At 30.4% G+C, this 17,039-nt stretch overlaps 1 protein-coding gene across 5 annotated transcripts in view; it reads left to right on the top strand.

Moving 5' to 3' along the window:
- The window catches only part of DIP2 (disco-interacting protein 2), a 167,707-nt gene that overhangs the window by 108,272 nt on the left and 42,396 nt on the right, over window positions 1–17,039 (top strand). Inside the window, exon 1 of one of the 5 annotated variants that reach the window (XM_015512719.2) lies at window positions 9,068–9,342. The exons of the other annotated variants lie outside the window; for them this stretch is intronic. Within the exon in view, the coding sequence (XP_015368205.2) occupies window positions 9,279–9,342 (64 nt within the window). The 5' untranslated portion in view covers window positions 9,068–9,278. Of the gene's footprint in view, window positions 1–9,067; window positions 9,343–17,039 lie in introns of those variants that run through there. 5 annotated transcript variants of the gene reach the window in all.

Consider the following 17,039-nt stretch of genomic DNA (forward strand, 5'->3'; position numbering starts at 1 on the left):
TCACCATTATTCTTATAATATTCTTATAATCATAGTTTAATATTATATTTTCCGTGTGTGTGCACTCGCGTGTATGTTGTTATTATCGCGCACCGACGACGAATGTCAAACGTACGTAACAACCAATAATACTGTAAAGAGAAAATCGCTATAAATATAATACATATATATATACGATGAGAACTCCGATTTCCTGATTAAGAAGTTTTATACACAATTTTCCAGTCTAAATTGGTACACCGAATGATGTTATAATGATAGGCGTTACAATACGTCATAGCTCTGTTGCGCCTATATAGTGGAGTTCCATAAGTTAAATTCAAAACAGACGTATAACGATTAATATATAGTGAACTATAGGTAATAAATCTTACAATGTATTATAGTAATAGTAATGTTATAAGAGTATACTATAGTCTATAATAGGTATGCAATGTTTTTATAATATACAAGGTAGATCAGTAAAACATATATTTCTTATAAAATAAACAATGAAAAAAAACATGTAACAAAACGATATATTGTAATATTAATTTTAATCGTGCCATCTTATATATTTCTTTAAAATTTTCAATAATGTAATATGATCAGTTTTCTGAGCTAGCTATAGTTATAAAATTATGTCATTCCTCTAGGTATACTTTTTTAGTTTTAATTTTTCTCATACCTTCAACGGATTTTTTTAAATTATGATGTGCGTTATAATTTTCATAGAAACGCTAATATATATATATATATTGTTATGAACCCCTGGCTATATTAGTTAGTATATATTCTATCATAATAATAGATAATAATATTGTAAGACGTCGACTGTCTGGAAGGATGGCTGCGTCAGCAATTCCAGGCAAGCGCTGGCTGTAGTCACGGCTCGTATAGCAAGCCGTGGCAGTTGGATTCCAGAGTAGTAAGACAGAACATAGTTATTCTCGCCAGAACCTTATTTATTGTCAAACTATTTTTCATAATGTTAATTCGTTTATTTTAATAAATTGTAAGTTTTCTCTTCTAGTTTTAAATATAGAAAGTAATATTTAGTTCGGAAGTGTTCGTTATTTTATTTGTGCACAAACCTCATTGGAGGTTCGTCACAATATACACAGTCTACACGCATATAGTTATGTCTGTAAATCACTAAATTTACATGAAAACTTGGAAGATTTAAGAATGTCGAATACCTACAATAATATAGTATCAAGTCCAGTGGTTTTTTTATTTTATATTATATAAATGTTGTTCAAGTTATTTTTTTACACCATAGAGTATAAGTTATAATTTATACGACGGTAGTGCTCTATTATTGTCCGTTTGCTGCTACCATACTACGTATATTAGTACAATAACGGCTTTACCGCAAGAAAGAAGCCCGATTATTATAATACTATTGTTACTGTACTATTGTGTGAACGTAGTTTTCATTTAGGTAGGTATAAATACCACTACGGTACGACTACGCGATGTCACTTACAGCTTAAGTATAAATAACTATTAAAAAATTGGTCACTTTTATTTAAATACCATTTTTGTTCTCAAAAAATACAGACATTTTACAATATTAATTTTTATATTTTATATTTTTTTTTTTCATAGATTCATAATATAGTGTAAAATTTATAATGCGGATTATATCCATTGGTTATAAATACATTATTTGACAAATTTTGACTAATGGATGATTGATGTTTACAACGATCGCCGTGATTGATGATTGTCATTTGAGAATTTTTTAATGACAGAACATATTATATATTATTTAATTTTTATTCGCGGGGACTTGAAGTTTTATTGGTTTATTATATTAATATGTTTAACTGTATACTCACTGACATATTCAAAATATTTTTATGATTAATTCATCTTAAAGTATACTGCTTATTTATACCACGAACCATTCATACAAATCATACCGTCCTATGTTAAGTTGGGTTTGTCTTAAAGTCAATAACAATGATAAATATAAAATGTGACATAAATGATTACAATTATTATCATACTATACAATAATAATAATTAATATTATACTCGTAAAAAATACAATGTTTTTGGCAAAGATTAATCCAAATCCAACTTACTATGTTATTAATAAATAATAATGGTAAAATACATTTCATAATATTATAGAAGTATAGGATAAAAAATATACTTGCATATTAGTAATAATAATTCTGATAGACCGTCTTCGTTCAGAATTGTTTTTTTATACGCAATGATTTGTTGTTGAACTCAAATCTAACACATCCATTACAGTTTACTCAATGATGAGATATACTCGACACAGTTTTAGATTCTGAGCGGAGCGAGGAATGAATTGGTTTTACAATGATGTTTATTTCTTTTCTTTTTTATTCTGTAAACAATTTCTCTCCCTCTAAACTTGCTCAAAAGTATCAAGTGTAGCATCTTTTCTGAAAGGTAATTTTCTTAAGCTAGTACTTTAGACAGGTCATTTTTTTTTTTTATAAGCATTTAAAGTTCAAATTTTGATTAAATACGTACCTCAATTGACGTCCTCATGATGTCCTTTCTCAACAACAATAAGATTTACAAAAAAAAAAAAAAAAAAAAAAGTACACTTAGATTAACTAATATTATGATGTCATATTTTATTATTTATTTATTCATCTTTGTAATTTACTGTATATATTGTAATTCATTTACACTTAACAACTTAATGATGTTAAAAATTCTTTATTATATCAATAAGTTAGATGACCTTGTAGTCAGAAACACTTTAATATAACAAAAAAAAAAAAAAAAAAAAAAATAGAATATAGACAGATAAACTGTCTCGCTCAGAATCGTTTTTCGTAACAATGATATAATATCATTGGATTCAAATTTAATTCCATCCATTATAGTAACCCACTTGTAGCCTACTGTTCAACAGAGCGATATCCACTTTCCTACTTTTTTAAGTTATTGTTTTATTGAAAAACAACATTCGATTTTAAATTATTATTAAAAAGCACATTACTTTTCTGAGAATGTTGATAATATATTAATTAGAATTTTGAACTAATTGTTGATTATAGTTATATAATTTATAAGTTTTCAAACTTTAGATGAGTGGAGTAAAGGATGTTTATTTTCTGCTCCGAACTTTAAATACTAGATCAGTAATAATGATTTAACTTACTGTATAACCTCTAGAGCAATAATCTATGACTTACCCGCTTTTTTAATTTTATTTTATTCGCAACAGAGTTAATTTTGGGTTCGATTTTCTTAAAACGATGCAGTCGTCGCATAATGTTTCAATCAGCGCACAAACAAAATCGTCTCGTTTTTTTCGATTCATACATTATTTATTTACTGTTTCTTGTTTGCGTTTCTTTGTAAATTATTATATTTATATTACTCTAACGAAAATAAAATTCATATTCTGATTCCTGTTTCAAAAAATTGTTAACCATGAATAACCAGCCAGCGAATCTTATAATTACATTGTTCTAATGGATTCGTCCAATCTCTTCGAAATAATATTATATAGCATCATATTATAATTTGTACTACGAGAAAATAACAATAATATCAGTTTCAAAAAAGTTAATTTAATTATGCATTTCGTGCACTATGGTTATTCTATTTGACTTTTAAATTATCCACAAGTGATATTGTATTCATAATAATATGTTGTTTTGATACAGCAACTGATGATTTATTAAGCCCAGATTCAGTGACAACGTGAAAAGTTTTACCATCAAATTTAATTAAACTGTCAAGACAGATTTTAAACGAAATAATGTGGATTAGTGCTATTTGTAAAATAATTGTCATTCGGGCATTAGGACATTTCTGAATTTTTTATCCGAAATGATGATTACCTATTTATGAACTCTAATAATCTAGTCAAATGTAAAAATATATTATGTTGTTGAGTGTTTAAAATATCTAACTAAAAATTTATATTAAAATAAAAATTCCAATTGTGTAACATGAACTTTATAAGCATTAAGACGTAACTTTCATTCCTTTCACATGCTATATTTAAAAAAAATACTTTGGTGGTTTCTACGACAAAACTTTTTGTACGCAATTTGTTTACGTTCTATTTATGAATATGTCATCCACTCATGTATCGCAGACGTCATGATATTATTAAAACTTTAATTCAAGTTTATATTTTATGAAAAGTGCATAAAGCGTATGAAATTGGCCTGTTTACTACTAGAATCGTGTTTTATTACACTCGATATAATAATTTATTGTGGACATTCCTTACTATGATATTTCAAATCAAAAAATCCTGGAAAACTATATTATATTATTTTATGTTCCTTACCTACCTATATGTATATTACAATTTTTCCCGGTATAAAATTTGAACGAATAAAAGAAAAACATACTTGTAAATAATGTTTTAATAATAATTTTATCTATAGTTTATTGATTTTTAATATCCATTATCGTAAAAGTACTTGCCTATATGTTATAATCTTATATTTTACTATTCGTAATAATAATTCTGCATTAATATTATATGTAATTTGCTTATATATAGGTATAATGCAGTTACATAATACGAAGATACAATTATATTCATTAATAACTAATACCTATTAATAAACTATATTTTGAAATGTTTACTTTTTAAATTTTATTTCGAAAATTGTTAGTTTAGAACTTAAAGTTATTGTTATCCAAATTCCTTTTTGTTTGTATTTGTTTATGAATACTTCTAATTAAACTAAAATTCAAAAGTGGAAATCATATTTGACGAACTAATATTTAAAATACCCATCAAAGCTTATAAGATTCATAATATTATTCAAACTAGAGATTATGCCATGCTACTAATTATGAATCTTATTTGTTTTATAAGTGTTTTTAATTTGTTTAAATTATTCTTATTAAAATATTTAGATTTAGTATAAGCTAGAGTATACTTTATCTACTAATATGTATTACCAAGTAAAAAAAAGTCACCTATATTCAAAATGCATTGCTTATTTTCGATTTATCTAAAAAAAACTAAAAGAGATATGCATCATGCGATGCCTAAATACAATTAAATAATTAACTCGAAAATTCGCTATTGATGTTATATTATTATTAAATTAAGTTTTCAAGTCTTATCAATATTGACTATAGTACTCGATCAAAACAACAAAACAGCATTGTGAACACGATATGTGTAATCAGTAAGTATACGTACGTTATGCGTGTGGTAGACACTAGACAACGATTGTGAGTGTAGCATCCTCTTAAGATTTGAATTGCTTTGAAATATTGTAAGTTGCTTATTATTGATTTAATCTTAACAAATGAAAATATAATATAATATTATTGTAATAGTGGTGTTAATGAATTAATTATTGTGATTATATAGTAAGGAAAACGCTCAACTATATCTTATTTTTAGAATGCAATTATTATTTAATTATATTTCCAAGTGATTAATTTCTAGATCTATCGTTTTGTAACGGGTGTTGATACTCATCAGGTTAAAATTGCAATGAAGGTCACCATTCAATGCAGCAGTGGCGGTAAAATTATATTGACTTGGTGGTGTCGGTAAAATTGTGTCCAATTTCGTTTTACTGTATCGCGCTATACCGACACCACCACCGCAACCGTTCCAATGTATGGGGCCCTTAATCTGCGATCAAATATAGCTAGATTGTACGCTAAAATGTAACTGTATAATATGTTATATTATTACTATCGTTTATCGACGGATATTTCGCTTGATTGCCGAAGTCGACGTTTGTTTTGCATGCATTATTCCGAAATATCCGATAACGTGTAGCGAAGATATATGACAATGCATAATCGCATGTACATTATTGTGATTGTCTCTCCTTAACCGGCCGGGACGACCCACATAAGTAAATCGTCCTTCGCCGTCTTCCGTATGTCGTTATAATGTCACGACGGTATTCGAACACCGTTTTCACGTTTTCCGGCAAGACATAATATTATTATTATTTGGCTTTCGCGGATTTGGCGTGCCAAACGTCCGTCGTCGCCCGTGTAATTGATAAATTTCTAGACACAAAACCCATGACCTCACCTCAACAATGTAATGCGCCATGGCGTACGTCGTATACTTACTATACCGCACACGTGACTAGCCTGCTAACACGCGGCCACCGAGCTCACTATTTATATACTATAGCGGCCTGCCCGGCGCGGCTTCCGAATTCCTGAGCGAAAAAGCCCAGTTAGGTGTGCGTTTGCCGGACTGAAAAATCAATTGTGCCCCTTTGCCATATTCTATGCCCGTGTTGTATATTCTAGTCGCGGACGGCTGCCATACGCGTATAATATATGATATTATATTAGGTTGTTGTCTATTTATTGCAATACACGTTTGCAGCGCGGTGTACATACCATATATATATATATATATATATATAGGTATTAGGTACATATAATATATGTAATATAGTCTGAGTGTATATAGGTATTGGGTCTTCGAAGTGCAATTTAGACTAAAATTGCATATAATATATATATATACAACCACCGAGGTATATGTAGACGAGCGATGATGGTAATACTATATTATTGTGGTGCATTCGATACTTTAATAGGCAGTGCACTAGTGTTCACATATTATATAGTTTGCACGCGGTATATAATATGTAGATGTACGCGATTACTACACTGCATTGTACGTATATAGGTACTAATACAACACACACGATCCGGGTATATATAGTCCGTTCCCCAGAGTGCTGTGCTATTCAGTTACACGCATAGCCGCTGAACGTTCTAGCCAATATTGCATTTGCCCTGCATGTTTAACATGCGCATCACAATTATTATACATATACGCATAATAATAGGCGTCACTAGAAACGACTAAATTTTCGAGCAAATTCGTTGCTAGAGCGATTTTGTTATCCAATAATAATTTTGTGTGCATTGTAATATTAAGTATTTGTGTTTTAAAATGAGGTTCGCATTGTATCAAACTATATAATATGTACTAATATATTATTATTATACGCAGCATTGTGCAGTGTTGATGTTGGTATATACGACTCATTCAATACGCATCATGTACCTACGTGTTGTATTTATGATCTGTTTTCGAGACATGCATATTTAAATGGCTGCTATTATAAATATGTAATTTTCCTGACACTGCTGCGACGGCCGCAACTTGAACTACGAAACTAGGTTAAAAATCATATATTACAAGTGTATAATATAATATGTGTATGTGTGTGTGTGTATATGAGTCGGGAATGTTTTAAAATGTTCAAAGAAAAATATCTTGTACATTCAGAGGAAGTGGACTGTTATCAAAGAAAGCAGTTAAAGGACGAGAAAATGATTAAGTGTATCTTTTGAACTTTGTGCAGCGTGTTAATTACTTTTTAACAAAAGGAATATGTGCACTTGACAAGTGAATTTTTCAGTTATTCGGAACAATGAAATGCGGACCAGTAGCTTTGAATAATTCTGCGTAATGACGCGCATTTTCATTGCGCAAAATTTGTGGCCGCCAAGTAAAAAAAAAGTATGTATATATTAGTAGACGTATTTGTTTTTCACAAACAGTACACGTTATTCCAATAAGAAAACAACACCTAGATGATATTATTAAATAATTAAATTCGGTCTTTTTTCCTGCAAGAGTACAATATTAATATTGAAATATATGGTATCCGTCACTTTACAGAGCAGGTTTATTTTTGCAAAACTATTAGTTGAAAATGTTGTGGATAAGTAATTAAAATTTAAAACACATTATATACAGAGATGTTTTTATTTAAAATAACATTTTTTCGAGGAATATTTTTATGAATACCTTTTGATTCTTCTCGCAATTTTGTTATATATAGGTAAAACATGTTTCTGATGTTCCCAAAATATAATAAAGGTTGGTATAATACGGTACTATTAGCATATTAAATTTCTTTTGGTTTTATTTTTTTCATTTTATATTTTTCGGTCGCAATGTACTTAATAGAATTCTATTAAATCATATTTGTACATTAGCGTTAAATTGCGCATGTGACTATACCATATAATTTACACGTTTTGGAATCACACTACATCGTTATTTTGTCCAAATTGATAATCACGCTGTACAAATATAAACGTAATATTTCGTTTATAAATCTCGATTGCGAACGTGACATAAATATTTGGCGTACGACTTTTGTTCACTTTGTTGACTTAACCAACATTCACTGCAATGTAGTCATATACCGTTGCGTGTTGTTGTCATCGTGAATAAGAAAATAATAATTGTAACTCGTGTTTATTGTAATATAATAATAGCGTATAAGCACAAATAGATTTAGATGGATCGATTAGAATAGAATATCAATAATCATAATATACGGATGCATCACGGTATTGGTTTACGGGATTGAAATTGCCGTTTATTGAAACCACATCGGTCGTTATAATTGTCTATACGACTACGATACAAACTTTTTTTTTTTCCCCCGTTTAAACCGTCAGCAGAGGAGGATCCGAATGAACACTTCTACACGATACAAACTTAAGAAATAACGTTTTTCGACAACCATGATAATAATATAGTCATTTGAATGCTGAGTTTGTGCACCGTATTAAAATTATAATTATACCTATCATAACATTATATCCATGATAATTAATGTTGATCAGGCGCGACGGTACCCATCGTGAGATGTCATTCGGTTTAATACCACCGCTCTGATCGTACCTGCAATTATGGCTGTATGGATATTATTATTTACGGTTACTTTTTAACGATGATCCTTGTTATCAATACATTAGTATACTATATACCACGAGTGGAGCCGTTAAAATTAAAAAAAAATAAAGACAATAGAACAACCGATAATTCGTATACTTATGAGAAATATGGGTAAAAGACATTTTATTATTATTATCGAAACACACAAACCTCTCTTTCTGGTCCGTCGTGCTGCGACCATTGTTGGTACCTATGCGCTTGCGGCGCGAGTCTTTTGTCTAGAACGCTGAAAGTCTGGCGAACGCGCGCGGCGCCACCCCCGAGCCGCCGCCACCCCAACCGACATCCGCGTGAAACGTCGCGCCACCCTCGCGACGTCGTGACTAGTCGGCCAGCAGTCGCGATGCCGTCGACTCGTCCGTCCGTCGTTGTTGCTGCCACACCCGACGGCGCCACCACCACCACCGCCTATACAAATGGCGGCAACTTGTTGCAGACCGAGTTGGCAGTGGCGACGATGACGACGACAAGTCGGTTGGACGGCGGCGCGGCGGGAACGACAAGAGTCATAACGCGTCCGGAAACGTCGTCGCGTCGCTGACCTCTCGCCACCGTGGCCGGACGTGGCTCACAAATGGACTCGGACGACGAGCCCATCGACCTGGAGGACTTGTACCAGTGGCTCCAGCAGTTCGAGGGTATATTACGAATATTGTATTTTGCATAGATCGACCGCAAGTTTTTGCCGTGTTTATTTCTCAGTGCTCGGTAGTAATAAACACATTATTGAGGCCATCCATGGAAAATTATACAAATTCATGAACAGACTTTTTTTTTTAACGAATGATGTGGGAGTTGGGATGATGGGTAACTTTCGGGAACACTTTTTGCTATTTTAAGTAAATTATGGTGATTTCACTACTTAGCCACTAGATGTATGTCATATATGCATATTTTGTTTGCATTTCTTTTGTGTCACGATTCTAATAATGAATCATCGATAAAAAAATTGGTTTAACTTTTTATTGTTATGTTTGGAGTTTGTAGTAACCCTTTTTTATAATGCTAAATGAGTATCTATAACACTTTTGGTATTTGATTGTTTTTCATTATTACTGTAATTGACAAATAATATGACATGCATTTTTATTAATTGATATATATTTTTAGATTCATTTTAAAGTCATAGTTTTTTTTTTATTGAGTATCAACGTGTTACATTTTACCGGTACTTATAGCTGACATCGAATATATTACCGAAGTAATAGAACATGGTTGGCTAAAATTGAAATCAAATATTGTATAGGTATTTCCTTAAACAGCCGTGTAGATGCTTTATATATAGGATATATTTTATAGGCATTTATACAAAATGTACAATTATTTAAAATAATATAATAATCGTCTACATATACTGCCGAAAAAATATATTGCTTTAATAGAAATACAATTATTAAAATATGTATGAATCATGAGTGCATTTAGTATAGAGTACGTTTTACTGATATGATTTATTTTTATTTTTGCTGATTCTATTAAATTTTTTAAAACAGCTTCAATGGTTATATTGATCTAGAAATTCTTGATACGACGTCACAAAACTCAAGAAAAATGCATGTATTTTTATAAATTAAAACTATAGTGTTTTTTTAAAAATATATAGTACCTACCTATAATACATATAAATTATATTTATTGAAATTTAATGTTCTTTATTGTTATTCTAGTGGGACGGGTATAGGAGATACGACTAGACTAGATATTCGCTAAAGTTTGCTATAAAATTTTCCCTCTTATAAAAAAACTTCTGAGCACTGTGGGCCACTGGTTGAGAAAAACTGCACCATTTAGTAATATAACCGACTGCCAAATAAATCTGTTAGAATTGGAAATGTATTTCGATCGTTTCCGATTGCAAGCTATAGTTAGCATGGTTGATTATAGCTTTCGAAGGAGGCGGTTTACTAGTTGTATGATATGTGTATATAATGTCTGAAATTCGTGTGGGTTTTGGTTGGGTTACGATGTGTTTTAGTAGTTTTTAATTACAATAATATATTATTATCTTTTCACTCGTGGTATTCGATTACGACACTTTTGCCGTAACTCCATGCTGTTTCTCCATTTATATGTATAATATTATATGTTTGCGGGAAGTGCTACGCCGAAGTATATAGGTATAGGCCCAACAATTATTATTATTCTCTCGGACGTAATCTCATCCAACGTACATGTTATTAAATATTATATATCATATTATGTATGTTTCTTATATACTCGTGGACTATATTTTTTTAATCGATTTAATATATTTTATGGTAGGTATATGTACATGCGAATAAAAGCGATTTTTAATTAGGACCTAGCCACCGCAGCCATTGCGTAATACCTGCACCCCAATTTATTTACTAATTTATTTTACACGATCCAAGCGCACTAGATTATTATACATAATTAATAGTAACAAATATTTACATTATGACCACCAAATTGTTGTGGTCCATTGCCACCGGCGCGTCGTCATCCGATATCGGTTGTTTTCGGAACAAACATGCTTACGAATTATTAATGCATTTACGCATAAAATATATTTAATTTACACACACCACACTTCCTCGCACGTTATAGATGTGTGGTTTAAGTCGTGAAACTCACGTCCTACACACAAATTTATATAATTTAATATTCAGATATATTTGAAAGAAAATTGACTATACTACGGCTGAATTATTATTCTTGTACACCGTATGTCCGTATTGCACTATTATCGCGTAGGTACGCCAACGGCATTGATTATTCGATAACGCAGTAATAATGACGCATATAAAACAATATTTGATAAAAATTATTTTCTCGATATTTGTAGAATTTCATAAATTTCATTTTAACAGTCTTTGAAAATTATAATTTCATCTCATTTTTTATCGTAAACTGGTAACCAGGAAGTTATTAACCACCAAATAATTAAACGTCATACCTATATTAATTTAACCGAATAAGTTAAATCAATAACGACAATCAATGTGTGGGTAATAAGAACTAAATTATAAGAAAATGAGGCTCGTTCGTCAAGATTGTTTTCGAAATTAGGTGTAGTTGATATATAACAATATTTGTGAATTAAAAAAATAATGGATATGTTCAAGTTATGCACAGTTCAGTATCAAAACAACTTGTTCATTTAATTATCAATTGCCTTATAGTGTTTTATGCAATAGAATAATAATTGTTATCCTTGAAATAATTGTTAAATTCTTAGCTGATGGAAAAAAAAGATTAAAAATTAAAATACTGTTTTCTTTAGTTAACTCCAAATATTTTCTTCGTAATATAGTCTTCACTCGAGTGGTATATCACTGCATATTGTGCAGGTACAGCATTCTCGTATGTTTGTCGGGGATTGTCTTAATTATTTGTTTAATGCCAAGGTATTCTAAAGAAACTTGAGACTTTTTATTGTTCGAGGAAATTTAAGAAGAATACGGTTCACCCATAGGACCCATATATATTACAAAAGATGCATATATATATATATATTATGTATATTAATTTTAGATAATAACAAATGTTCATATTGTATATATTATAAAATGTAAACATTTTAAAGCTGCTTTCTGTCGAAAAATGTAATCAAAAACAAGTATATTATTATACGTGTGCAAATTTTATTGTGTATACGTTGTATACATATTAATATTATAAATTATAATGTCGGGATTAATTATGTAATATTATCTCGTGCATATAATATTGATATTGCAGATGTAATGATACGTAATAAAGTATCGATTCAGGAATTAATCTCATATTATTTATGTATGCACAGTAAACAAATCAAAAACCTAGAGATTCGTTCATCGCACACTCAACAATCTCGTGTGTATTCATTTGTATTCGTAATCTCTGACGTCGAACACATATAATAGTATTATACAAATATTGAATTTTATATACGTTTTTTGAAATATTTAAAAGAGTGTCTACTATATAATATCGAGAAATTTTTTTACTTTTTTCATCAATATTTCGTTAGACGTATTTGGGTATTCCAAAATCAATATAGCATACGATGTCACGCTGATAGAATATGTGATACAATATAATATCTCATTTTTGTCATAATCATTTTATATTCTGTCAGTATAATATTATATTTTATAATATACTCAAGTGTGTGTGTGTGCGTTTTTTTTTTTTATATAGTTGCGATAAACGTATTTTTACTGTACGAGTATATTATGTCTATATAATATAAAATTGCAGTATATCGAGGAACGCAAAAATGTCAAAACGTAGTGTCGCGGAACAACACACGATAATATAATATGCTCATTGTTTTAAAACACCGTATATTATTTTTCTCCCCATATATAAGTCCGCACAGTTTATCAACCGCCGAGCTGGCGTGTTGCAGTTTCCTATAAAGTGTATATGAGATTATTATTATAGTAGTGGCGTTGGCCGGTGACGAAAGAATGGGGTTTTAGAGACGATTGATGGTTGCGACGCGAAAGGCAGTTAAAAGCTCTATTCTCCTCCTCTGGTATCATCATGTGAAGTTCATATATTGTATAGTCGATGGCTACAGCGATCTTAACATTTTTTAACATTTCAAATATTATATTATTATTATTATTTGTTGAGGAGATTTCGTTTGTGCCAGGTTGACGTATTGTTACGTGTTTTTCTTCGTTAGGTTTATATATATCTTCCTGTAGTTGTTCTTCCGGGATACCATCGTGAAATTACCATATTATATTAAATTTTATAAAATTACGACAAAAAAAATAAAAATAAAATATCGATTCATTGCTTATAATATACGACCACGCGGACGCCTACGTACATATCCGATGCGAAAAAACAACAATAAAGATAACATATATTATGTGTGATATATAACAGGTATTTTTGTGTACGACAATACGACGTACAATGAAATATCTGCGCAATGCAGTGACCGCTGCAGTAGAAATAGGCGATTTTCTGCAAATCGATACTCATCAATGTATAATAATGATAATTTTCCGAAAAGCTTTTTCCTCGGTGTCACTATTTCTGTAGGCCTATTCATTTGATCTATCGTCATAACTCATAATATATAATATACACACGATTGTCATTTTTCTACAGCCATTGCCCACCCATCGAGTGGATTATACCGTACCTAACCCACAAACTTGCACTGTTAATATTATATTATATCATAATATTATATATAATACTTTGATAATAAATGTATTTATTTGCTTCTGTATATTCCGGGAATTCGTGGCGAGCTTTTTGTTCGAAAAAAATGGCCATTCGTTTCAAATGCAATATGGGTAGTTCATTATTGCAATAAAACTATATATGTGGTATATATTACCATAATTTCATTCTCTTGGCATATTATATCATTATTAAATGCGAATGAAATCCGATGGATATATTATTATTATTATTATTATTATTTGACAACCTATACTATATACAAAGAGTATCTGCTGCGTTCGTGGACAATATGGTAAACAATAATTGTATATTATGTATATTGTGAACGAAGTATCCCTCGAGAGTCGATGCATTGCAACAGTAAGTCGATTTAAATATCTGTCAGAATACACACACTAAACCACTTTTATAGACGGTTGTCATTGTCATTGTTGCAAAAAAATAAAAAATAAACAGAATTAAACGTTTCATTTGACGGTTGTTTTTGTTTTGCGCATTTAAACTTTACTACTATAGACTACGTTTTTAATATTATAGTTTTTTTCTTTTTTTTTTAACAGCTCAATAGTTCTACATATTATTTTTCATTGTGTATATTATAGTAATGCTGATGTGCAGTAAATATAAATGCCAACAAACGCACAATATATATAAGTTTCCTAATCGTTATTTCACTATCGGTTAGTTCGAAATACGTCGATTGATGATTACCCGGAAAAGAAAATATATGATGTTCATATATATTTTTTGCGTGCAGTATAAATAAGTATTCGCGTTGTCGAAAATCCCTTAAAACTGCAGTTTAAACGAATACCGAATTTCAATCACTTATATTTTAACCACCGCGCCGCCGCGGTATCAACATTTCGACAACGGTGCAGGCCTTTCCGGAATATTATTTCAGACGTATTTCTTGCACAACTCCGAATTCAACCGGAACGTTATTAAAGTTTAAATTACTTTTGCTTTCCTGATCAATTGTTCAAATAACTCATTTTACCGAATTCACGTTTTGCGCGTATACCAGCTAACAAATTCGATATATTATTATATTATGTTCTCTCGCATGCAATTATATCAGCCAATATGTAATATAATACGTGTATATATGTATATAATATATACAGCAGCAGCAACAGTAAGAGTACCTACATTTATTTATTTTATTATAATTAGCTTCAAATCAAAAGTTATTATAGACCAATAATTATTTATTAGTTATATAATATACATATTCAAAGTGAGGATATAATATAATTTTAATCATAGTAACGACACTAATAATTATAGTAAGACGATATGTATCGTCGTACCTAGATTTAACTTTGTACTGTTACATCATAAATATACTTAGAACTCGATACATGTATGTAAAGCTTTGTTTTTTATTGAAATCGATTATTAAACAACGATTTTGTTTTATCGTTTATTCGTGTATTGTAATAGGTATATCCTTGTAAATTATAATTTTCGTATGTACACATTATAATATTATAAATTATAATAACGTTATAAACTCTTCGTAAAAATTATCGATTTTACCTTTACCGTGCGCAAACACAAAACCGAATGTGTACTTATATATAGCTTGTATATTATACAATATACTATTTATATATATATTTTTTTTTTGTCTCCTCTCGCGTAGTCGTCATATTATTATTATTATTATTCTGCCAGTATATATATATATATATATATATATATATATATAATATAAGCACGCGAATACGACGACTCGTGATGAAAGCTGTAGTCCTACCGAGCTGGTGCCCCCGCGGGACAGAATATCGCTCTCTCCCCCCTGCGCTTCCCTCACTGGGCAATATTGCTCGGCCGTCTCGGTATCTCGTTCCCGTTATATTGTTATATACCGTGTGCGTGTTGCACATGAATGCAAAACGAACCAGACCGGTGGTGTAGGTACTATGCCGATATGTTATTTACTATATATAACATATATATATACATATTTATGTGTGTGTTCGGTAAGTATGATTTGCGCGCGCATAACGTTCATATTTGCACTTGATGCACATTTAAAATAACCCCGTTGACCCTCCCCGGGAAATTAATTTACCCACCGTGGTCAACTCTCGCCTATACATAATATACTTATTATCTATATATACCTAATACCAGCGTAATAAAAATATTGTACGGTCAGTATATACCTTATTATTAGGTTGTAAATATAATATATTTTAAATTTATAATATTCCTATTATATAAATATATGAGTATTGAGTGCATAGGATTGCTTTTTATCACTCATTTTTTTTTTATGTTCCCTATATTATATATGTATAGACCATGAATACTATAGAGTATATTCCTTTTGGTTGATCTTTTATTTTGTATCGGATAGGGCAGAGATCGGTGTTTTTATTTTATTTTTTTACTATTCCACTCGTGTTCGATTGTAATTTTAAACAAAACGACGGACAGCAAATCTTCTTCAATTTAATTAAAATAAAATTATTGGATTCTACACAGCACATGTCCGTGACGGACATTATTGATTGTTTTCTTATCGGTTGTTGTATTGGATACATCTATAAGGTGTCGTACATTTTCAATGGTATTTATTTTTTTTTAATTGGAATGTGATCACGGCACCTATTGTGTACAATTTACTGTTTGTTGAGTTAAAATCTCAATTATTTTCGAATCCATTGTCTCGATTACATCCCAAAAGTATTTATTCTTTTATTGCTTCGTACCTTTAGACATTTTAAAATTAAATGGTCAGCTAATGATAGTAGTTTATTCATTGGGAGAATATGAAATAGAAAAAAAGCTTTCAGTGTAAATTTTTTTATTTATACTCGTCCTGCGGTATACTTGCTATTTGCACAGTAAACATGTAAATGTGTCTCGCGTATTTTAGAGCCGTCCCGGACTAACCCAATTACCTACTCTGAATTTAGGTATTTATAAATATGACGTAAAAAAATAATAATTTTTTGTACACATCACGATTGTTTCCTACTCTCTTATGCATATATTAATTGTAAGCTATCGTTTGAAATACCATTGAATATTCGAATCTCATATATTTTCAACGAGTGTTGTCGCACAATTATACTGTTTGCAAAAGAGATAATGATCGACGTGAAATTCTCAGGCTTCGTTTGCACAAGGTGACCATAAAAAATGCATTGTTTTTTAATTTCCTGGT

Source organism: Diuraphis noxia, unplaced genomic scaffold (assembly GCF_037042655.1).
Source record: "Diuraphis noxia isolate RWA-SAM2 unplaced genomic scaffold, SU_Dnox_SAM2 contig0003, whole genome shotgun sequence".
Classification (NCBI taxonomy): domain Eukaryota; kingdom Metazoa; phylum Arthropoda; class Insecta; order Hemiptera; family Aphididae; genus Diuraphis; species Diuraphis noxia.